Here is a 24,274-nt window from a genome sequence, read left to right on the forward strand (position 1 = left end):
GTGATTGCTATCATATCTAAAAGTATTTGTCTAACTTATTAAAAATAGTTAAAAATTAATATTTAATTTAAAAATATAAAAAATAATTATTAGATATTCAAAATTTATTATAAAAAATAAATTAAACACTAAATTATAGGTACCATAGAATTCACTTAAATTACAATGTAAGTGCAAAGGAATACTAGTAAATGATGGATTGATGGTCATTCTTACAAGTCCAGCATCCGTATGTGAATATGAAGTATGAAATAGGAAATAATCATTACAGTAAATTAATATTTAAAAATTAGATAAATAAATCACTAATTTAAAAAAAATATCATGTTATCAGTTAACCATTAATATTTAAAAGTATAAACTAAAAATATGTTATTAAACTATTAAACCAAAAAAAATAAATTAATAACTAAAAATAATGACAAAAAAATAAATTATAAGGAGTTGACCAGAAACAAACCATTTAGAAGAGAACTCCTACACTAGGATTTGATCAACCTAAATTGAGATGAGCTACTTCGAAGGTTACGATATGATGGTGAAACTAAGCTTTCGTGATAAATAAGGACATACAATCCAATTGAGGAAGACGAATAAGTAGGTTCCAATACATGAAATTCAAAGCTGTCATTATCTAAGTTATAAAGAACTATTTTTGAATACGATGCAACTGCCATAATAACATTTCCCCAGATATACAATGGGCATAAATGATCACCAGATAGACGCGAAGATAGACACTGGTGACAAGGGATGATGGCCAATTTAATTCAAGATTGAAGCACTCCATACTCCTTCATCACCCATACAGACCAATGAATTTTCTCATGATTAAAACAACATGCAAGGCAGTTTCTCAGCAAACATAACTGTTGGAAGATGGTTTTATTATACTGATTATTAAGAGGCAGAGAAAACCAAGTAAAAGTCTCGTTCACCAAGTCAAGGTAAAAAACCAAGAAATTCAGGGTGCTCTGGGGACGAATCCAGTTAAGAGTGGCGGTGGTGTCAGGAAAAAATACCCCTCTACCATCACCCTTTATGCTGCTAATTGGGATATTTTTTAGAAGACTCCCCTCAACTCTTTGGGTTCATCCCTGAAAGTTGAGGAGTTAGAGGGGAGAATTTTCTTATATCAAGAAGAGAAAAAGCGGTTGAAGATAGAGGTTGCCGAGTTGAAGGAGGAGAGGGATTGTCTTCGGAAGAGGGAGAAGAAGTTAATGGGCCAGTGTGCCATGGCGGAGGGCCTGAAGGAGAAGGCGGAGCAGAGCTATATGAGTTTGTTTGAGGATCATGTGGACCTGAAGAAGGAGATAGCGAGGTGTCGGCAGGCCTATTTGGATCTGGAGGACTCCATTGCTGAGGCATCCAAGGAGGCCTGGAGGATCTTCAAGGAACATGTCGGGGTTATTGCTCCAGACCTGGATCTTTCTCCTCTAGATCCTGATAAGATTGTGGTTGATGGGGCTATCGTTTCTCCTCCCCGACCTGTTTCCGAATCCGAGCTGAAGACTCGGGAGCAGAGGATAATGGAATCCCCTCCCCAACCAGAAGATGCCTCGAGTTCTTCAAAGGCTCCTGAGAAGGGTCCCGATCAGCTTGCTCCGTCTTCCATTGGTGCTGCTCCGACTTCTCTTCCTGATCCTGACGGTGCTCCGACTTTCCTCCCTGGCTCTGGTGGCGATCCGACTACTCTCCCTAGCTCTAGTGATGATAACTTTCCTTCGTCTAACTAAAATTATTATGGCTATATGGGGGCCCGGCCTGTGGGTCTCCCCGTTTTTTAAACAATTTTTCTTTTATATTGCTGTGGTGGTACTTTGCTTACATTTCTTTCGGCCTTTTATGGCCACAAACAAAATATCTAAAAATACCATTTTTTGGATAAGGTTTTAGGTTATCTTTGTGTTGGCCTGCATGCTTTCTGTTTAGGTTTTGAAAACCTTTTTTTTTTAATCTTTTTCTTTGAAAAAGCTTTTACCTGGGCTGACTGTCCTGTCCTTTCTCTAAGTTATCTTGAACTTTTCTCAAAATTTTGGGACAGTTTTCGCCTTTGGTTTTTCGATGGGTTTACTTATCTCTTTTTGATATTCCTCGTACTCAATTTTGCTTTTATTGAGTTTTCGTAACTTAGGCTATTTTTGTGATACATTTCGTTCTTCCTCGGTTTTTCGACTTGTTAGTCGGCTACTTTCCGAGTTCTTTTACGATCTACTTTTATAACCTCTTTACACCGACTTGTACCTCGTCGTTTTATCCTGACGACCATCTAGGTCGGTTCATAGGATTTTCACGCTTTGTCGAGCTTAAGTCGGCGCGTTTCGTAGGAAGAGTAAAAAAGTGAGAAGGAATCTATAAGAGGTATTGTAAAAAAATCTTTATTTATTTGCAAAGGTACTTTACTGCTACTAAGGGTTTTTGATAGTTTGCCATCCCTTAGCCTCCACTTTGATGCCTCGTTAAAAACCCCCCTCCAGGAAAAACCCTTACTTTGGGGAGAAAACCATGAAGTTGGGAAAAGGGTACATCAGGGAGTGGAGTTTGCTTTTAACTATAGTACCTTTTTCATGTTACAAGCATGCCACGACCTGGGTAGCTCGGTGCCGTTTAAATCGGTCACCTTATAATAGCCTTTTCCTAAGACCTCCCTAATTTTGTATGGTCCCTTCCAATTAGCGGCGAGCTTTTCCTCCCCAGTTTTGTTGACTCCAATATCATTTCTGATTAAAACCAAGTCGTCTGGGGTAAAGCTTCTTCGAATGACTTTTTTATTGTATCTGGTAGTCATTCTTTGTTTCAATGCTGCTTCTCTTATCTGGGCTTGCTCTTGGATTTCAGGGAGCAGTTCAAGTTCCTCTTTGTGCCCCTGTATGTTCCCGACCTCGTTGTAGAAGATCACCCTTGGGCTTTGCTCGTCGATTTCTACTGGTATCATGGCTTCTACGCCATAGGCAAGTCGGAAGGGTGTTTCCCCTGTGGCAGACTGAGGCGTCGTCCGATAAGCCCATAATACTTGGGGGAGTTCTTCAGTCCAAGCTCCCTTTGCATCTTGCAGCATTTTCTTTAACTCGGCCAGTATAACTTTGTTGGCTGCCTCGGCTTGTCCGTTTGCTTGTGGATGTTCTATCGAGGTGAATTGGTGTTTGATCTTCATACTGGCTACTAGGTTTCTGAAGATTGAGTCGGTGAACTGGGTGTCATTACCCGTGGTGATGGAGTGAGGTACTCCATACCTTGTGATAATGTTTTTGTAGAAAAATTTTCGACTTCTCTAAGCGGTGATGGTGGCTAAAGGTTCTGCTTTTATCCACTTCGTGAAGTAGTCTACTCCCACTATTAAGTACTTTACTTGTCCTGGAGCTTGGGGAAAAGGTCCTAACAGGTCCAATCCCCATTTAGCAAAAGGCCATGGAGAAGTTATACTTATGAGCTCCTCGGGGGGAGCAATGTGGAAGTTTGCATGCATTTGACATGGTTGACATCTCTTCACGAACTCGGTGGCCTCTTTTTGCAATGTCGGCCAGTAGAAGCCGGCTCGGATGACTTTTCTATCCAGGGACCTTGCTCCGAGATGATTTCCGTAGATACCATTGTGGACCTCTTCCAAGACTTCTGTCGTCCTTGAGGTTGGGACGCACTTCAACAAAGGTGTCGATACTCCTCTTTTGTAAAGAATATTTTTCACCAAAGTGTAGCTTCCTTCCGGATTTTCTTAGCTTTTTTTTCCTCTTTGGGTAGGATGTCAAATTTTAGATATTCAATCAAGGGATTCATCCACCCGAGGTCTAATCCGGAAACTTCGAGAACGTCTTGTTTAACCTCTGTTTTTGCTACAGAGGGTTCTTGGAGAGTTTCTTGGATCAGGCTTCTATTATTCCCCCCTGGTTTGGTACTTGCTAGCTTGGAGAGGGCGTCTACTCTGCTGTTGAGATCTCGAGTTATATGCTTGATCTCGGTTTCTGCAAAGCGCCTAAAGTGCTCCAAGGTTTTGTCCAAGTACCTCTTCATGTTGGGGTCTTTAGCCTGATACTCTCCATTTATCTGAGAGGTCACCACCTGAGAGTCGCTGTATACTACGACTTTTGTCGCACCGACTTCTTCTGCCAGCTTTAGTCCTGCAATCAAGGCTTCATATTCTGCCTGGTTATTAGAAGCTGGAAAGTCAAACTTTAGGGAGACTTCTATTTGAGTTCCCCCTTCGTTGGCCAGTATTATGCCCGCACCGCTTCCTACTTTATTTGAGGATCCATCTACGTATAACTCCCATGTAGTGGATTCTTCCTCTTGGTTTCCTGCATATTCTGCTACGAAGTCGGTGAGGCACTGGGCTTTTATTGCTGTCCAAGTTTCATATTTTACGTCAAACTCGGATAGTTCTATAGCCCATTGAACCATTCTTCCCGCAATATCCGTCTTCTGGAGGATTTGCTTCATGGGTTGGTTCGTTCGGGCTCTTATTTTGTGAGCTTGAAAATAAGGTCGTAACCTTCGACAGGCTACAATCAAAGCGTACGCAAACTTCTCGAGGATGTGATACCTTAGTTCAGGGCCTTGTAGAACTTTGCTGGTGAAGTATACAGGATACTGCCCGACCTCATCTTCCCATATTAGAGCTGATGCTACAGCTTTGTCTGCTACGGACAAATACAAGACGAGCTCTTCTCCCATTATAGGTCGGGTCAAAATTGGAGGTTGGCTTAAAAACCTTTTGAACTCCTGGAATGCTTCTTCGCACTCTGGAGTCCATTCGAATTGGCATCCTTTTCCTAGTAAAGAGAACAGTGGAAGGGATCTTAATGCTGATCCTGCCAAGAACCTGGAGAGGGCAGCAAGTTGGCCATTCAATTGTTGAACCTCTCTTAGTCAAGTCGGGCTTTTCATTTCTAGGATGGCTTTGCACTTGTCGGGATTTGCTTCGATCCCCCTTTGCGTTAGCATAAATCCCAAAAATTTTTCAGCCTCCACCGTGAATGTGCATTTTGCAGGATTTAGCCTCATCCCATGTAACCTTATGGTGTTGAAGACTTGCGAGAGGTTTGTGAAGAGGTCAGTCTCCTCCCTGGTTTTCACCAGCATGTCGTCTATGTAAACTTCCATTAGGTTCCCGAGGTGGGGAGCAAATACCTTATTCATCATCCTTTGGTATGTGGCCCCGGCATTTTTTAATCCAAAAGGCATGACCACGTAGCAGTAGTTTGCTCTAGGCGTGATGAATGATGTTTTTTCCTGATCTGACTTATACATCAGGATTTGATTGTATCCCTGAGCTGGAGTCTACTAGAGTATCAATGCTTGGAAGTGGATATGGGTCTTTGGGACACGCCTTATTCATGTCGGTATAGTCAACGCACATCCTCCACTTGCCGTTTTGCTTTTTGACTAGTACTACGTTTGCTATCCATGTCGGATACTTGACCTCCCTGATGAAGCCGGCCTCTAAGAGCGCTTGTACTTGCTCTTCCACCACTTGAGCCCGTTATGGACTGAGCTTACGCCTTCGTTGCTATACAGGTCGCGACCTGGGATATACTGAGAGCCTGTGGGACATGAGCTCGGGATCTATCCCTGGCATGTCGGAGGCTTTCTAGGCAAAGAGGTCGGAATTATCTTGTAAGAGCTTTGTCAGCCTTTGCTTTAGGTTTTCCTCTAGGCTGGCTCCTATGTTGGTATTTTTTCTACCTCCTCGCCGACCTGAATTTCTTCGGTTTTTCCCGGTTGCGGCTGCAACTCTTTTTTGGATCTTGCTCTGCTTAGCTCTATGGTGTGGACTTCCTTGCCCTTTCCTCTCAGGTTCAGGCTTTCATTGTAGTATTTTCTCGCCAATTTCTGGTCTCTTCGTACCGTTGCTATCCCCTCAAGTGTTGGGAATTTCATGCAAAGGTGAGGGGTGGACACCACTGCTCCAAGCCGATTTAGGGTAGTCCTGCCGATCAAGGCATTATATGCGGACCCAACGTCGACGGCTATAAAGTCTATGCTCAGAGTTTTGGATTTTTCTCCCTTTCCAAAAGTCGTGTGAAGGGGTATGAATCCTAGTGGTTTTATTGGCGTGTCACCTAACCCATACAGAGTATCAGGGTAAGCTTTTAACTCCTTTTCATCCAACCCTAGCTTGTCGAATGCTGGTTTGAAGAGGATGTCAGCTAAACTCCCCTAGTCTACTAGAGTTCTGTGAAGATGGGCATTAGCCAGGATCATGGTTATCACCACTGGATCGTCGCGTCCAGGGATTACCCCCTGCCTATCTTCTTTGGTGAATGAGATGGTTGGGAGGTCGGGCGTTTCGTTCCCGACCTGGTAGACTCGCTTTAGATGTCTTTTGCGGGATGATTTAGTGAGTCCCCCTCCTGTAAATCCCCCTGAGATCATATGTATATGTCTTTCTGGGGTTTGTGGTGGTGGGACTCTTCGGTCCCCGTCGTCTCGCTTTCTCTTGCCATGATTGTCCGACCTTTCTATGAGATATTTGTCAAGTCGACCTTCCCTGGCCAACTTTTCTATCACATTTTTAAGGTTGTAGCAATCGTTCGTCGAGTGACCATACATCTTATGGTACTCACAGTAATCGCCGCGGCTCCCCCCCCCCTTTTTATTTTTAACGGGCCTAGGGGTGGTAGTCTTTCAGTATGACAGATTTTCCTGTATACATCAACTAGGGAAACTTTTAGAAGAGTATAAGAGTGATATCTTCTTGGCCTTTCGAGACTGACCTCCTCTTTTTTCTTGGGCTCTCTTTCTTTCTCTTTTGATGAGTGAGGGTGCCCCGGTCGCCAGTTTGGCTCTCGCAATCTAGCATTTTCCTCCATGTTGATGTACTTCTCAGCTCTTTCCTATACATCACTCAAGGAGGTCGGGTGCTTTTTTGATATGGACTGGGAGAAAGAGCCTTCCGTGAGTCCATTTACTAGGCCCATTATTACTGCTTCTGTGGGCAGGTCCTGGATCTCCAGGCACACTTTATTGAACCTTTCCATGTAGTCTCTTAAAGGTTCTCCTGCCTCCTGTTTTACGCCTAGGAGGCTCGGTGCGTGCTTTACTTTGTCCTTCTGGATGGAGAACCACATCAGAAATTTGCGCAAGAGGTCGTCGAAGCTACTCACCGACCTTGGGGGAAGACCGTCGAACCACTTCATCGCCGCTTTCGTCAAAGTGGTCGGGAAAGCTTTGCAGCGAGTGGCGTCAGAAGCGTCGGCCAAATACATCCGAATTTTAAAATTGCTCAAATGATGTTTTGGGTCTATGGTCCCATCATAAAGGTCCATGTCAGGAATTTTGAAGTTCCTTGAAACTTTTGCTCTCATTATGTCTTCACTGAACGGGTCCTCTCCTCCCAAGGGCGAATCTTCTTGGTCGTTACGAGAATTCAGACTTTTAAGGGAAGATTCTAATTTCAGGAGTTTTTCCTCTAACTCCTTTCGTCACTCTATCTCCTCTCTCAAATTCTTCTTTTCCTCTCGTTGTCATTCTAATTCCTGTTCCAGCTGCTCCAACCGCCCTTGGTGGCCGTGGACCAGTCCCATTAGCTCAGCTGCGTGGGGTGGTCCTTCTTTTCCTGATTCGCGTTTCTCCGAAGAGTTTACCTTTGGGTTTTGAAACCCAGATGTACCTTCTCTGTGTTGTTCGTCCACTTCGTGATGGAGGGTCATATCTGCGTCATTATTTTTGGTGTTCAGATTTTCTTGTTCTGAATCAGTCGTGGCGTGGCCATCTTCAGGTGAATTGTCCGCCATCAAAGGGTGATCTCTCGGGTCTCCGGCAACGGCGCCAATGTTACGTTGGGTAACCGGAGATTAAGGAGCTGGACTCGTTGGATTGGCCCAATCGTCTGAGGATGGGAGCCCCCGAGCAGGTTTGTGTTCTTGGGCCTCCGCCCGACTTGTGTGTGTAAGAAAAATGGAGGGTGGTACCTGCAAAGACACTCTGATGCCCAAGTCAACAAGGGTCTAAGCAAGTTTAGAGAGTATTGGGACTTAAAGATACATGAGGGGTGTCAGTGTATTTATAGTGGTGAACCAATAACTACCGTTGAAGTAGTTCCATCTTTTAAGGAGGATAACCGTCCCTTTATCTTAGAGAAGTTGGGATATGACTCCTGGAAGTGGGTTGAGAGATTCTAGGAGCAGTTACCTATTTGAATAAGGGTTATCTGCCAACTAATCTTCATTCCTGACTTCTTTGGAGTGAGTCGTGGTAAGAACCGACTTCTTGAGGAATGTTGGTGTAGAATGAGGGTCAATTCTTTGGATTGAGCCTCTCATTTGAACCAAGGTCTTAGCGTTGGGGCAGGACATGAACAAGGACTAAGAGAAGGCATAAAAGAGAAAGTATTGAAGAATTAGAAATTACACTTTACTTTCTTAATTGAAAAAAAAATTGAAAAAATCCATTCCCGTAGAGAAACTAACCATGATCGAGTTAAGCACCGCCAAATATAGTGTATCAGTATACATTTTCCTTTCTCCTAATTAATATGTATTTTACTATTTTCTCTACATAAATCTGTTTTGCCATTGGCACATTAGCTTTTTAGTAATTAAATGTAATGACTATAGTGTTAAGCTCAATTGCTAATCTATGATGTATCTTTTATGTGGTTAAGTTATTTAACATTGTTCATAATGTGAATGTTCATTCATGGTAATTTCATATCATGTAAATTCTTTTATAACGGGAAAAATTAAAAGCTTTTTTTATTTAAATAAATTAATAGGAGAATCAAATTACTCGATTCTCTAAATGAATTTTAAAAATATGATTTTCCTAAATTATATAATATATAAATCGTTTTAGACTTTTGTGTTTTAAATAATATACGAATCATGTTATTTTGGGACGATTTATGCATGAAATACATTGCTCAAAAACACATAAATCATTCCAGACCTTTATGTATTACAAAATGTATATAAATCGTTCTAGGTCACCATAAGTTACGATTTTTACCCTAAAGCTCATTATTCTAGTACGATTTATGTGTAACTAGTCACCCTCAAGATCCTAGCACAATTTATGTGTTACTAAGATAAAGCACATTAGACTGGGACGATTTACATTAAAAAACACAACTCATGACCATGGAACAATTTATGTACTAAAAGAGGCTATAAATAAACGAAAACAATGTATATCGAGCCATAGTTAAGTTGAGAATTTTGGGAAAATGACTGGGAGTATGTTTTTGCTAGTTTATTACCAAGAAAAAAATTAATGAAAACACAAGTGATGAGGTCTAATGTTCAGTAGTAAAAAGCAGGTTGGAATACTTCAACGAGTTTAGAAGATTTACGAAATAGTATATTATAGAAGTAAATAAAATTACAATAAAAAATAAATAAAATTCATATGAATAAAACCAAATAAAAATTTTATATATAACATAAATATAGTACAATGAAAGATAGAAAAAAAGAATTTATATAAACAAAAAAAATCATAAAAATTAATAAAAACAAGAATTTATACAACAATATTTGTTATATGAATAAAAATTACAATAAACATAAATAAAAATCATATGAAAATCAAATAAAAAAATTCATAAAAAAATATATATATAAAAAATAATATAATAAATAATAAAAAAAACTCATATAAACTAAGAAGTAATATGTACTCTAAAAATATAAGATCAGCATACTAAAAAATAATATTAAAAATATTTATCATGTACATAAGAAATACAATATGATCTTATATTTTTTATATTATTTTTTTAGTGTTCTAATCTTATATTTTTAGAGTATATGCTATTTTTTTAATCAATTATTATACTATTTTTTATATGTATATTTTTTAAGAAATCTTTTTTTATTTTATTTGATTTTGTTCCTATTATTTTTTATTTATTTTTATTGTATTTTTTTATTCATATGACAAATATTGTTATATAAATTCTTATTTTTAGTAATTTTTATGATATTCTTATTTCTTTTGTTTATATAAATTTTTTTTATCTTTTATTGTATTATATTTATGTTGTGTATAAAATTTTATTTTTTATTTGATTTTATTCATACGAATTTTATTTACTTTTTATTGTAATTTTATTTACTTCTATAATATACTATTTCGTAAATCCTCTAAACTCGTTGAAGAATTTACTTGCTTTTTACTACTGAACGTTACACCCTCACCTTTTCATTAATTTTTTTCTGGTAATGAACTACAAAAACACATTTTCAGCCATCTTCTTAAAACTCTCAACTTAACTATGGATGTATATTCATGGTTTTCCTTTATTTATAATCTCTTTTAGCACATAAATTATTCCATGGTTATGAGTTTTGTGTTTTTGAATGTAAATCGTCCCAGCCTAATGTGTCTTACCATAGTAACACATAAATTCGTGCTAGGGTCTTGAGGGGTGACTAATTACACATAAATCGTGCTAGGACAATGAGCTTTAGGATAAAAAAACACAACTCATGATAGCTTAGGACGATTTATATGCATTTTGTAAAACACAAAGGCCTGGGACGATTTATGTGTTTTTGAACAATGCATTTCATGCATAAATCGTCCCACGGTAAGAAAAATCACGTTTTCGAAATCTATTTAGGAAAATCGAGTAATTTGGTTCTTCTATTAATTTATTTAAATAAAAAACCCAAAACTAAATGTTCAAGAGAATTTTGAAGAAGTACAAAACAACTAAAAACATTAAGATTCCGATTCCAAGTCTATCCATTGAACTTTCAAGCTCATTAGCAATGTATCATTTTCTTCTACTAGCTAAGTATGTTGATTCTACGAAGGATTCAAGTTATTATTCATCATAACAAGGGAAAAAGAATATAACTGCATTAATGGGTTTGCTTCGGTTTTACCAGTATAAGATTGATTGATGATGATTTTGTGCCCAAAATTCAAATATCTTAATACTATAGATCATACATGTATTGTTTATTTCTTATCCAATGGACAAAACCAGTTCTAGGTATCAATCCAAAAACCAAAATGTTGAAAACCAACATGGAAGAACATAATATGAAACTGTAGTCATTAAATTATGGGATATTACAGTTTCGATTTTCTTTCTTCCCTTAATTTAACCCTAAAAATGATAACTTGTCATATAAAAATAGAATTTGATACTAGAAAAAATTAACTCTAATTGTAAAAGAACACCAGTAAATGATAGTCATTCATTAATATCCTAAATAAAGCAGAAAAATTGCTGTGACATTGTGATTTAGCAATGGGGAACAATCATGTCAGCAGAAAGTATAGTTTTACAGCCCTACACCAAGTCTGAAAAAACTATATAAATAAATCATTCAACTAGAAGAATAGCTAGAAACTAAATAGCGGGGGGAAGCCATTACCAATAGAGGAATTCACTTGGAAGAGGTTGTAGACATGGGTTAATCCTACAAATCCAGCCTGGGCATGTGAATATGAAATTGGCAATAATCATAACAGGTAGTATACTTTTGTAAAAAACTAGATAAATAATCACTAAACTAGAAAAGCAATAAGAACAGATAAATTCTCAAAGTCAAAACTCATAAAGAAGGCATAGGAGTTGACTAGAATCAAACCATTATTCAGAAGACAGCTTGTCCGTTAGCGTTTGATTAACTGAATTTGGGATGAGCTAATTGGAAGGACAGGATATGGTGGTGAAACTAAGCTTTCGTGATAAATAAAGACGGACCATCTTATTGAAGGAGTAGGTTTCAATACAGGAAATTCAAAGCTACCATTATCCAAATTAAACAGAACTATCTTTGAAGTTAATGCAACCGCCACAAGAATATTGTTTCCCCAGATATACAATGGACGAAAACAATAATTGGATAGACGCGGATGGCAGGGGATGATGGCCAATTTAGTCCAAGATTTAGGCACTCCATACTCCTTCATGACCCACACGAACCAATGAGTCTCATGATTAAAACAATATGCAAGGCAGTTCCTCAGCACACATAACCGTAGGAAGATATAGGTTTTATCATCCGGATCATTGAGGGGCAGAGAAAACTCACTAAAAGTCTCTTTCACCAAGTCAAGGGAAAAAACCAAGCAACCCAGGATGGCATCCCTACGAATCCAATTAAGAGTGGCTGTGCCTGGCACAAATACCCCTTTACCATCACCATTTATGCTGCGAAATGGGATACCTTGAATGGCTCTCTTGGAAGGGTTGCTGCAAAATGTATAAATTCTAGTTGTATATTTCCGCCTCTGCTTTACAATCACAACAAGCTTGTACTTGTCATTCACATGATCATAGCCGAAGCCGCGATCCGATAAGAAATCCCCACATTCCACCGATGGGGTTGTCAATAATCCAGTACAGGGATTCCACAACCTGACACAGGTGTTGATGCCAGCATCATTAAACAGCAAGCACAGCAATCCATTGCAAGAGCCAATAACCTTGTAGTTACGTCTCTCCTCGAAGAGAACGACTTCCGTGGGTTTGGAAGAGTTCTCGATCAAGGAGCGTAAGGAGAAATCTCCAAATCCGTAGTGGCAAAAATGATGATAAGCAACTCGTGGCCCACTCAAACTTGGATCCGCGGCGGTTGAGTGTTGAAGATGGTCTTTGGCGAATTGGGAGCTGGAAATTAGGGATTTCCATGAACTGCACACTCTTCGTAACCGAAGCAGTGACCTTGCTGGAAGCCTCAGCAAAATTTCTCTGATGAGTTCATCCGGAAGAAACGGCAGCGACTGCGATTGCGTTACCGTCAAAGACAGCAGCCGTTTCGGGGCGTTTATGGTGACTCTTAAAGGCATCCTCTTCCTCTCGTAATAATCATGTGGCTGCTCCATAACAACTTAAAGAGAGGTTAGCGGCGGCCACGACGGCGAAAAGGATTAGCTTCACAAACTTGGAACTTCCCGACTGCACTGTTGTAGAGTATCTACTTGACTATCTCAATTTCCTATTTCGTTTTCGAGAAAGGTTATTTATACACCAAAATCAGCCATTAAAATTAGCCAGAAATTTTGATAACTAATTTTAATGTAATACAACCCTTTTTTTTTTCGTGGACCACGTGACTGCATGTGCCTTTTTAAAAGGGCCAAGGATTCCTTGCTCCCACTTTTGTGTGGGAGTATGATTAACCTACAGTAAAATAATTACAAAATGTACCCCATTTTTTTTTTTTTGAAAAATTTATTAATTAAATTTTGATCCTTTAACTTTTGTTATTTACATTTTTTCCCTTTATCTCTTAGTTTCAGATTCAACGAAGAAGAGAGGTCTGCTAGGGTAACGCCATTTTCTCATCTTCTTCTCTCTGGTTCGCCTACCCTCGCCGCCACAACACGCATCGTCCGCCGCCCCTCCCTGCGTCCGCCGCCAAGAGAGGTCTGCTAGGGTAACGCCATTTTCTCATCTTCTTCTCTCTTCTCTCTGGTTCGCCTACCCTCGCCGCCACAACACGCATCGTCCGCCGCCCCTCCCTGCGTCCGCCGCCAAGAGAGATCTGCTAGGGTAACGCCATTTTCTGATCTTCTTCTCTCTGGTTCGCCTACCCTCGCCGCCACAACATGCATCGTCCTCCGCCGCTCCCTGCGTCCGCCGCCACTCCCTGCGTCCGCCGCCAAGAGAGGTCTGCTAGGGTAACGCCATTTTATCATCTTCTTCTCTCTGGTTCGCCTACCCTCGCCGCCACAACACGCATCGTCCGCCGCCGCTCCCTGATGACACTGAAATAGGACAACTTTCCTCAACCCCACTTCTTGTTGAGGACGACAAACCCAGCAAGGTATACTTTTTCCTCTGCCTTCTTCTCAGTTCGGTTTGATTCTTTTAGAATAGTCAAGATGATGAATTTTGAATCCTTAGGTTAGATTCATCAAAGCCTCCATAAATGCCTAGAATGTTACCATTTTGGTTCTCAAAATAATGGCTTCTGCCATTGGTGCCATGTTCATAAGAAATACTGCCCCCTTCTGGTTTACTAATATTGTCACTGTCTATGGAAGAAATTAGTTTCTTTCTTTCTGAAATCTGCAATTGATGAGTTGAGATTGGCCATGTAAACATTTGCTATGAAGCACAACATAAACATAGTTACAGTAGCCTTCTAGATGAACAAACAAGCATATATAGTACTCTTGGTACATCCATACTAAATATATCTAGATACATTGAATTGTGAGTGTACTGAGTTTTCAAGGTGACAGATATTTTGAAACGGATAGAGTAAATACAACACTACTTTAGGATAAAGCAGAATATACCTGTTGATGTAGGTCCCTTTGCAAAGCAAGAACCTTGTTCCTCTTTTTCAAATAGATCAAGCATCATGCATTGCTATTGTTGTTATTATTTTGCAGGAAAAAGCTATCACGGTGATTTCTCTTCACTTATTTTTATGAATGTTAAATAAGGAAAAACTTCAGATGTTGAGTAATAGAATTACCAAGAAATAGTGTGACAAAAAAGGAAGTAAACAGAATATACTTTCATAAATTTTATTTTGTAGCAGTGGAAACTCAAGTTTCTCTCTTTTTTGTTTCTTTTGCAGGAAAAATTTTATTTTGCTGCTGCTCCATCCGATGTTGCCTCATCAGTGCCAGGAATGCCTTACAAAGGTCAGTTTCCATATCATTTTTCATTTTATTTACCTCTAAAAATGTTGTGTATCTGCATTTCCTTGCTTTAGTGTTCAAGCATAAAGAACCTCCTCTGAACTTTGCAGTGTGTTTTTTTGCAGCAATTGTAAGTCTAATAGGTACACTCATGGAGCAAAATGCACAGGCCTTCAACCAAATCTCAAAAAATATTGCTTCTCATATGGTGAGTCAAGAGTGTTTGTAACTTGTTGAACAATCTAAGGTGTCTGAATCCTATGGATAAAAAGGATTAATGTTTATATCAATGTTTATGTATACTCTAATGTAGTTTTATTTATGAGACTTAGTTTTCTAGTTGATTAGGATGGCTAATTCACCTCTCAGGTTCCCAGTACCATTTGTGCCAAGTTGAACATAAAAACACATCATAAATAGTCAGAACTTTTAGCTTATTTAATAAGTTTTTTCTTTGATATATTTTAAGTCTCTTCTGCCTTATGAGTTTTTCATACTAGAAGAAATAGTGGGAGAAGAAAAAATGGTAAGAAAAAACAAATGAAGAATGGGTTATTTAACTGTAAATTTTTATAGTTATGTTTTATGTGCTCCTATGAATGCACTTCGGGCTCAATTTTATATGGGCAGTATGGTCATTTTTATTGTTATATTTTAATCTCTCTTGTCTATTCTCTCATTTCTGGATTCTTTTTCTTGTAATGTTTCATGTATTCAGTCTTAATTGGAGCTTGATCATTATTTGTATCCCGGATAAAGGTGACGAATTAGGGTCAATCATACTTCATCTGGATTCTTTGAGTCTTCACTCTAGCATATCACTATTTGATAACATCAAAAGGTTAGGATGACGTAGCACTTGATTTATTGTATACCATATATGTGACATATCTAGTTCATTTGTACTCTGGTTATTAGTTTGATTAATTTTGGTTAATTAGTTGATTAATTTTCAGGTTCTTTGTGATTTAAGACCAAGAGAATTATACTAAGAGAAATCAGCTACTAAGAATAAGGATTAGGATAGTTAGAAGCTCAATCATATGATATATAAACTGAAATTATGAAGCTGTATTGGTTGAGTTTGATATATTAGTTTGATTTGTGCTTGATTATGTTGTGGCGAATGTTTTATATATAGGATTCAGATTGGCGGTTCAAATTATTGATGAACCAAATTAAGATGAATTGAGATGAACTTTGGCTAAGAAATTGATTGTGACTATGCCTTTAAGCATTAAAGTTTATCAGCTGCATTTTTTCTATCAATGCATTTTAGTTACTAAGAATATTAAGCATTTCTATTTCAGTTTTTCCAATGAATTGAAATAATGCCAAATGCCATCATCTGTAAAACACTAAATCATTTCATGTCTTGTGAGAATTCAATGATCTACCAGTTTTGTTTTTTGCTTTTGTTTTGTGGACAAACGGATTCCATTAATGAAATATATGGATGTTGGACAATGACATTATAGAAACAGGGTATGAATGAGATAACATATTCCTTCTTCCTCTGTGTCACATCTTTAGGCCTTGAGATCGAATATTGTCCTTGCTAGTTTATACCATGTTTTGCTTTTGTTTTATCTGGACTATTAGATTGAAGCAATGCACATTTATAGTGAAGGATGCTGAATTTATGCTGACTATAACTTATTTTTTCATGTTAATGATAATAGAAACAGAGGGCTAATTGAATCTGTTAGTTCATATCATAGTAATTTTTAAATGGATGTGGATTGTAACTTCCATGCTAAAGATAAGTATTGCATAACTAGAGCAACTTATGAATAATGTCCAAGGTTATGTTTAGATATTAGATAATGATGCCTGAAATGTTGAATGCACCCTAGAAGTTTAGATGAAACCAATGTTTTTAGTGTAAAATTTCAGTAGTATAGTTTCAGCTGTAGCTGTCGAAATAAATGTTTGAAAGAATATCTATTTCCATAAGCTTGGTTGCCTCATGTTGACCTGTTGTCCACAATTAGAATGAAGATCATTATTCCATAATTAGTTTATATGAATTTATAATTTATCCTATAAAATTTCAGATTGATCAAATCTAAATTATAATTTATATGAATTTTTTATTTAAACACTGCTGCTGTCTTGTATATTAATAACATAATTTTTTCAACACACTTTTAATTAGAATTATATTGTTGGTGCTCTAAGCAGATTAACGACTCCACACGAATGAGACTTGCCGTGGATCTGGTTTTAGAGGAGTACAACGATTTGTGTCTCGTAATACAAGAAAATGCTTGGCAATATAGGACCAAGGTGGAAGCAGAGCATGAAGACATTTAGAAATGAGGAATTATCTTTTTAGATATTTTTAATATTTTTTTTGAAAGACAAATTACTAAGCTATGTTTCATTAGTTTTTACACTAATTTATCTTTCTATATATTACAATTCTATATTACTAATTTCTTTTACTTTATCGGTTAATATAAATTATTCATAACCTATATATTTTATTATAAATTATTCATAACCTATATATTTTATTTCTGTAAATAACGATGATATATACAGAGAAAAAAATGTGTTTCTATTTTCTTATTAAAAAACAGAGAAGGTGAGTGCAATATATATAAAAGTGAAATGCAAAGTGAGAACAGGTTTGATCTGTATATTAATAAGCAATTCGACCATTACAAGACAATGAAAGTGGCATCATCTGCATAAATATTATCCTACCCAAGTTCAGAATCCTTGTCCCAAATAAGCTTAAGAACCGTAAGACAGTAGCGCTCGAGTCGGTAGCAAAAGTCTCGATCAAATGTTCTGCAGCTGAGAAAAGGAGATTCGAATCGCCGAGCCAGAAAGTGGTCTTGCATGCTTGCAGACAAGGGCCTCGGCAGCCTGCCCCTCAGTTTCAAACTGAACAATAGCCTGCCCCTCAGTTTCAAACTGAACAAGAGCCTGCTTTTTTCCATTCACCTCAAAGACCTTGTTATTGACAATGGTTCCGTGCTCCTCCACAAGGCTTACAATGTCCTCTTCGGTGATGTCTTGTGGGAGGGTTGACAAATGGATCATCTTGGTTGGCGAGCAGCAATACCGGTAGTTTTTAGCAGCATTGCGATTGAACCGGTTGAGATTTGAATTCACATACTCGTGTGTTTCGGCACCTTGGGTTATATTCGGATGCTTCGAGAAGTTGACCTCCAATCGCTTCCCGAACAACATAACTCCCTACATTGGAGAGATAGTATTAACCATAAAAATCACAAGAACCTCTAGTAAAGATATAAGCACCTAAGTAACAAACCTTAAGAAAAGGTACTGCCAATTCGGCTTGGAAACCATCCCCCATTTGGATAAGCGCATGATCTGGTTTGTTCCTAAGAAGTTTGATTCTAACAATGTTCCCATAAATGGCGAACACGTTGAACAATTTATCTTCATCTATTCTCTGAAATAAACAGAGTTTGAGCCAACTTTAAAAATATAAGGTGGAAAGAGGAGAGAGAGAACTTTATAGCAGAACGCAGAAATTCCAGGACAACATGCTTACATCAAGATTGAGATTTGCAACAAGAATTGTACACCTGTCGTTTGTTCCGGTTATCCCAGGAGGCAAGCCTCCCCCAAAGGCAGCTGCAATTGCTGCAGCATTGGCCATCTATAAAATTCAAAACAAATTGGTAAAAACTCAAATTAATAATAGTTTCAAGATCAGAAAACTCAATCTCCAAAATCAGTTATGAATAATCCAGCAAGCCTGGTGTTTAGTACATTCACCAATGTTTCTTCAAATACAAAATTAAATAAAAAAAGGAGACATAAACCATTAGGTATTTCAAATGCTACTCTGCATGAAATGCCAAAAGGATAATGACTTCCTCATATATTCAATAGTGCATCAAAATTAGTAAATAGTGACTTCTACTTGGCTTAAAAGTATACATTTATATTATAATATTAATATAAATAATTATAATAACCAATATATAAATGAGTTAGCTCACGAGTCAATAAACTAAACTTAACTAAGTTTAAACTCGACTCATTTAAAATATCAGCTCAAATTTCAACTCAAGTTAGGTTCACAACCTGATGAGCTCAATTTATTAAGAGTTCGAACGGACTCATGAGTCAGTTTGATCACTCTGAGTTCTATTAACAATGTCTAACCAAGAATTAGACCTAACCTCTGTCATCCCTAAATTAGCAGAACTAGTTTGATAAATGAGCAAAGTTCAATACTCCATGGAGACAGTTATATATATTTTAATCTTTTAATGATTTAACTCTGCTAAAGTGCATGGCAAATCCTCATAAGATAACTATCCCCATACACCTTATTCTCGAAATTACATTAACACTATAACAAAATGAAATCCGTTTCTTGAAACATCGAGGTATATGGCGGTTGAGGGTTGGATAACTTTTCCATCTCATCTAAGGCAAGCAACTTAGGAAGGGGTGGCATTAGGCTCATTGGATCTGGTGTTTCATTCAAACTGCAATGAAAAATAAAAGCAGAACAGAAAAGTTTATGAGTAACATTGCTCTTAAGCATAGTCAAAATGTTGTTTATAACTTACTCTTTCATAATTCTATTGAAGTTCTCTCTCACTTGGTGGAAATTTTCAATATTTTTCCCAAGCTGTAAACAAATTTGAAAAGAATAGAAAAAGAAAAAGATTATATGTTAATTTTGCAACCAACAAGAATGGAAATGACATCCTAATCAACTAGAAAACTAAGTCTCATAAATAAAACTACATTAGAGTATACATAAACATTGATATAAACATTAATCCTTTTTATCCATAGGATTCAGACACCTTAGATTGTTCAACAAGTTACAAACACTCTTGACTCACCATATGAGAAGCAATATTTTTTGAGATTTGGTTGAAGGCCTGTGCATTTTGCTCCATGAGTGTACCTATTAGACCTACAATTGCTGCAAAAAAACACACTGCAAAGTTCAGAGGAGGTTCTTTATGCTTGAACACTAAAGCAAGGAAATGCAGATACACAACATTTTTAGAGGTAAATAAAATGAAAAATGATATGGAAACTGACCTTTGTAAGGCATTCCTGGCACTGATGAGGCAACATCGGATGGAGCAGCAGCAAAATAAAATTTTTCCTGCAAAAGAAACAAAAAAGAGAGAAACTTGAGTTTCCACTGCTACAAAATAAAATTTATGAAAGTATATTCTGTTTACTTCCTTTTTTGTCACACTATTTCTTGGTAATTCTATTACTCAACATCTGAAGTTTTTCCTTATTTAACATTCATAAAAATAAGTGAAGAGAAATCACCGTGATAGCTTTTTCCTGCAAAATAATAACAACAATAGCAATGCATGATGCTTGATCTATTTGAAAAAGAGGAACAAGGTTCTTGCTTTGCAAAGGGACCTACATCAACAGGTATATTCTGCTTTATCCTAAAGTAGTGTTGTATTTACTCGATCCGTTTCAAAATATCTGTCACCTTGAAAACTCAGTACACTCACAATTCAATGTATCTAGATATATTTAGTATGGATGTACCAAGAGTACTATATATGCTTGTTTGTTCATCTAGAAGGCTACTGTAACTATGTTTATGTTGTGCTTCATAGCAAATGTTTACATGGCCAATCTCAACTCATCAATTGCAGATTTCAGAAAGAAAGAAACTAATTTCTTCCATAGACAGTGACAATATTAGTAAACCAGAAGGGGGCAGTATTTCTTATGAACATGGCACCAATGGCAGAAGCCATTATTTTGAGAACCAAAATGGTAACATTCTAGGCATTTATGGAGGCTTTGATGAATCTAACCTAAGGATTCAAAATTCATCATCTTGACTATTCTAAAAGAATCAAACCGAACTGAGAAGAAGGCAGAGGAAAAAGTATACCTTGCTGGGTTTGTCGTCCTCAACAAGAAGTGGGGTTGAGGAAAGTTGTCCTATTTCAGTGTCATCAGGGAGCGGCGGCGGACGATGCGTGTTGTGGCGGCGAGGGTAGGCGAACCAGAGAGAAGAAGATGATAAAATGGCGTTACCCTAGCAGACCTCTCTTGGCGGCGGACGCAGGGAGTGGCGGCGGACGCAGGGAGCGGCGGAGGACGATGCATGTTGTGGCGGCGAGGGTAGGCGAACCAGAGAGAAGAAGATCAGAAAATGGCGTTACCCTAGCAGATCTCTCTTGGCGGCGGACGCAGGGAGGGGCGGCGGACGATGCGTGTTGTGGCGGCGAGGGTAGGCGAACCAGAGAGAAGAGAGAAGAAGATGAGAAAATGGCGTTACCCTAGCAGACCTCTCTTGGCGGCGGACGCAGGGAGGGGCGGCGGACGATGCGTGTTGTGGCGGCGAGGGTAGGCGAACCAGAGAGAAGAAGATGAGAAAATGGCGTTACCCTAGCAGACCTCTCTTCTTCGTTGAATCTGAAACTAAGAGATAAAGGAAAAAAATGTAAATAACAAAAGTTAAAGGATCAAAATTTAATTAATAAATTTTTCAAAAAAAAAAAAACGAGGTACATTTTGTAATTATTTTACTGTAGGTTAGTCATACTCCCACACAAAAGTGGGAGCAAGGAATCCTTGGCCTTTTAAAAGAGTTAAATAACCAAATAAAATTCAAAAATTAATTCCGCTGTTTTTTTTGGTAACATAAAAGACTTGACTACTTGACACTTGAGCGAGTTTTTATGAAAGCTTTTTTTATAAAATAGAGTAATTTTATGTTTTCAATAATTTATATAAAAATATTTTTATTTAATAATTATATTTAGATTAAATAATATAAAAATATTTTTTATTTATTTATAATATTAAAATATTTTTTTAAAGTAAAAAATATTTTAAAAAAAGATATAAATTTTAGTTTTTTTAAAAAAAATATTTTTTAATTCATCTACTATTTTAAGTTTTATTACTAAAATTTTGTCAAATATATTAAAATAATATAAATATTTTTTTATTAAAAAATATTTTCTTATAAATTTAATTTCAATCAAATAAACTCAAAATAAATTATCTATCTCGAATAAATAAAGGCAGGGTGGATATCCGTATACCCGAATAATGTTGTTATTCTTACTCAAAATTATTTATCATAGCTCTCACGATGATCAAAACTCTATCACTCTCATATAATTCATTTGATTATGTCTCTCTTGATTTCAGTATATCGTATTATTCAACAGCAAAGCTTCAAATAAGTTTTTTCTCTTTATTTTACATGTTTAAATATCTTTGGTTTTTTTATTAATGGATTTAAGTCAAATTGATTCATGCACTCTACATAAATCTAGTTTCATTTTTTTTAAATTTCTAATATAAAATTTGATGACAGGAAGAATTTGAATTGGAGGCAAAGGTTGCAAGAAGAAAGGATGGGTTAACTTCTCTGATTGTGTAGGTAAGAAAAAAGAATAATAACAACAATATTATTAAAGAGTTGATTCATTGGAAGAGCCGTGTGTCACGGCCTTGGACACACTCCAACGCTACCGTGCCGGCACTCGGACTTACTCAACCTCTTGAGCTAAGACCAAGTCAGCCTACCCTCAATACTTAGCAAGAAGGCTAAGAATACAAGAGAACACAAGAGAAAGGAAGCTTTGGTGGAAGAACACTTTATTGCTTAAGTGTGGTTACAAATGATTCACACACCCAAACTCTAACTCTCATCCCTATTTATAGCCATCCACCTCCTCAATGGATGGTTAGGATTAAATCTAATCAACGGTCCAGATTAATCATCCAAAACCTTCTTTACAAATATCTATCCTACCACAACTCTCTAAATGTTTCTAGATTATTCCATATCACTCTTTATACTTCTATATACATCTACACTCTTCTAGAATACTCTATGACCTTCCAGAGTCTTTTAGAACCTTCTAGGGTATTCCGGGACCTTCTAGGACATTCTAGAACGTTCCGGAACCATCTAGAGTATTCTCAAACACTCCAGAAAACTATTCAAACACTGTTAAATCTAACCTTCTAAAAATTTCCGTGACACGTGGATGACTCCATAAAAGCTAAGGTAGTTCAAAAAGCCAAACTAGTAAACTTTGATATGAGTTTTTAGTTTGATTTTTGAAAAGAACTCTAATTAGGGTAGCAGTTCTGATCATATTTGAAGTGATAGTGCTTATATTTAGATGCATACAAGAAAAAAATGAAATATATTGACTTTATTTTATGCTCATATATCATTAGAACTTATAAAGTTCCTGAGTGTTTGAAGAATTCACAACTGACTTAACCTGTTTTCAATTTTGTATATATTCATATAGAATAAATGACCATTTTTATCCATAAAAGATGAAAATGCTGACATATGTATTCATATTAAATCGAAATTAAACTTGTACCTATGCAAGATGTTTTCCGTGTAACAAAAGTACCCTGTCTTTAGAGGATTGGAGTGCCACGTAGGATACTTTTGTCACATAGAGGGCATCTTGTGTGGGTACAAGTTTAATTTCGATTTAATATAGATACATATGTCAGCGTTTTCATCTTTTATGGGTACAAATGGTCATTTATTCTATTCATATATTTGAGACATCTACGAGCCTCTACTTTCATATATGTCGTATATATTCAGATAGTATAGTATCTACTTGACTTTTCCAATGCCTATTCCTATGTTTATTTTGTTTTAGAGCCATATTTATAATTATGTTTTGGATTATGTTTATTTTGTTTTGGGAACAATATTTTTAATTATAAAAATTTTAATATTTGTGAATATAAAAATTATAATTTGTTTATACCTTTAGAAATTATAATAGTTAAAAGTAAAAAACAGAAAAAAAATTTTTATGCCTTTATATATATTATTTAATAGTTAAAAATAAAAAAAAATAGGATATTTGGCGGGTTTAGCCCGCCAGCCTACCGTTAGGCGAGTTGGGGTACGATTCTGGGACTGCCTTACTAGACGAGACGGGGCAGCCCGCCGGGACGGACTTTCTCGCTTGCCACCCCTACACGTGACTAAGTGTGCCTATCAAAAAGAGTTAAATAACCAAACAAAATTAAAAAATTAATCCCGCTATTTTTTTTTGAAGACTTGACTACTTGAGTGGTTTTTATGATTTTTTTTTAAATAGTGTAATTTTATATTTGAATATTTTATATAAAAATATTTTTATTTAATAATTATATTTAGTTAAGATAATATAAAAATATTTAAAAAAAGATGTAAATTTTAGTTTTTTTAAAAAATATATTTTTTTAATTTATCTACTATTTTCAGTTTTATTACTAAAATTTTGTTAAACATATTAAAATAATAAAAAAATTATTAAAATTTTTTTTCTATAAACTTAATTTCAACCAAATAAACTCAAAGTGAATTATCCATCTCGAACAAGTAAGGGCAGGATGGATATCCATACACCTGAGTAATATTATCATTCTCATTCAAAATTATTCATCATAGTTCTCATGATGATCTAAACTCTATCACTCTAATATAATTCGTTTGATTATGTCTCTCTTAATTTTAATATATTGTATTATTCAACAGCAAAGTTTCAAATAAGTTTTTTCTCTTATTTTACATGTTTCAATATCTTTGGTTTTTTTATTAATGGATTTGAGTCAAATTGATTCATGCACTATGCTTAAATCTAGTTTTATTTTTCTTTAAAATTTCTAATATAAAATTTGATGATAGGAAGGGGTTGAATTGGATGCAAAGGTTGGAGGAATAAAAGATGAGTTGACTTCT

The 24,274-nt window shown here is 36.5% G+C and overlaps 3 protein-coding genes and 1 long non-coding RNA gene across 5 annotated transcripts; 1 reads left to right on the forward strand and 3 right to left on the reverse strand.

Moving 5' to 3' along the window:
- Positions 1-6,830: 6,830 nt before the first annotated feature.
- On the reverse strand, positions 6,831-7,301 carry LOC148543558 (uncharacterized). Its single transcript, XM_088498568.1, has one exon. It carries the CDS (start codon positions 7,299-7,301, stop codon positions 6,831-6,833), a length of 471 nt encoding a protein of 156 aa, XP_088354694.1.
- Positions 7,302-11,113: 3,812 nt separating this feature from the next.
- On the reverse strand, positions 11,114-12,900 carry LOC107616520 (F-box/kelch-repeat protein At3g23880-like). The gene is made up of 2 exons (XM_021112281.2): positions 11,541-12,900; positions 11,114-11,382 (listed from the first exon to the last, which is right to left on the reverse strand). Exon 1 carries the CDS (start codon positions 12,778-12,780, stop codon positions 11,566-11,568), a length of 1,215 nt encoding a protein of 404 aa, XP_020967940.1. The 5' UTR covers positions 12,781-12,900; the 3' UTR covers positions 11,114-11,382; positions 11,541-11,565.
- A 177-nt stretch (positions 12,901-13,077) lies between these two features.
- On the forward strand, positions 13,078-16,991 carry LOC107616530 (uncharacterized). The gene is made up of 6 exons (XR_001614542.3): positions 13,078-13,101; positions 13,192-13,724; positions 14,490-14,556; positions 14,679-14,761; positions 15,272-15,394; positions 16,738-16,991. It is a non-coding gene; the product is annotated as an uncharacterized LOC107616530 (long non-coding RNA).
- Positions 16,992-17,095: 104 nt separating this feature from the next.
- Positions 17,096-21,126, reverse strand: LOC107616526 (polypyrimidine tract-binding protein homolog 3-like). 2 transcript variants are annotated; one of them, XM_088497924.1, is made up of 9 exons: positions 21,061-21,126; positions 20,438-20,970; positions 19,606-19,672; positions 19,401-19,483; positions 19,119-19,180; positions 18,889-19,034; positions 18,086-18,193; positions 17,840-17,983; positions 17,096-17,763 (listed from the first exon to the last, which is right to left on the reverse strand). In XM_088497924.1, exons 6-9 carry the CDS (start codon positions 18,970-18,972, stop codon positions 17,344-17,346), a joined length of 756 nt encoding a protein of 251 aa, XP_088354050.1. In that variant the 5' UTR covers positions 18,973-19,034; positions 19,119-19,180; positions 19,401-19,483; positions 19,606-19,672; positions 20,438-20,970; positions 21,061-21,126; the 3' UTR covers positions 17,096-17,343. The 2 variants fall into 2 exon arrangements, with proteins under 2 accessions (XP_088354050.1, XP_088354051.1); XM_088497925.1 differs by lacking the exons at positions 18,889-19,034; positions 21,061-21,126 and having other exon boundaries at positions 20,438-21,035.
- Positions 21,127-24,274: the final 3,148 nt, after the last annotated feature.

The sequence above is a fragment of the Arachis ipaensis genome, chromosome B9 (genome assembly GCF_059453495.1).
Source record: "Arachis ipaensis isolate K30076 ecotype BB chromosome B9, ASM5945349v1, whole genome shotgun sequence".
NCBI classification, from domain to species: Eukaryota; Viridiplantae; Streptophyta; class Magnoliopsida; order Fabales; family Fabaceae; genus Arachis; species Arachis ipaensis.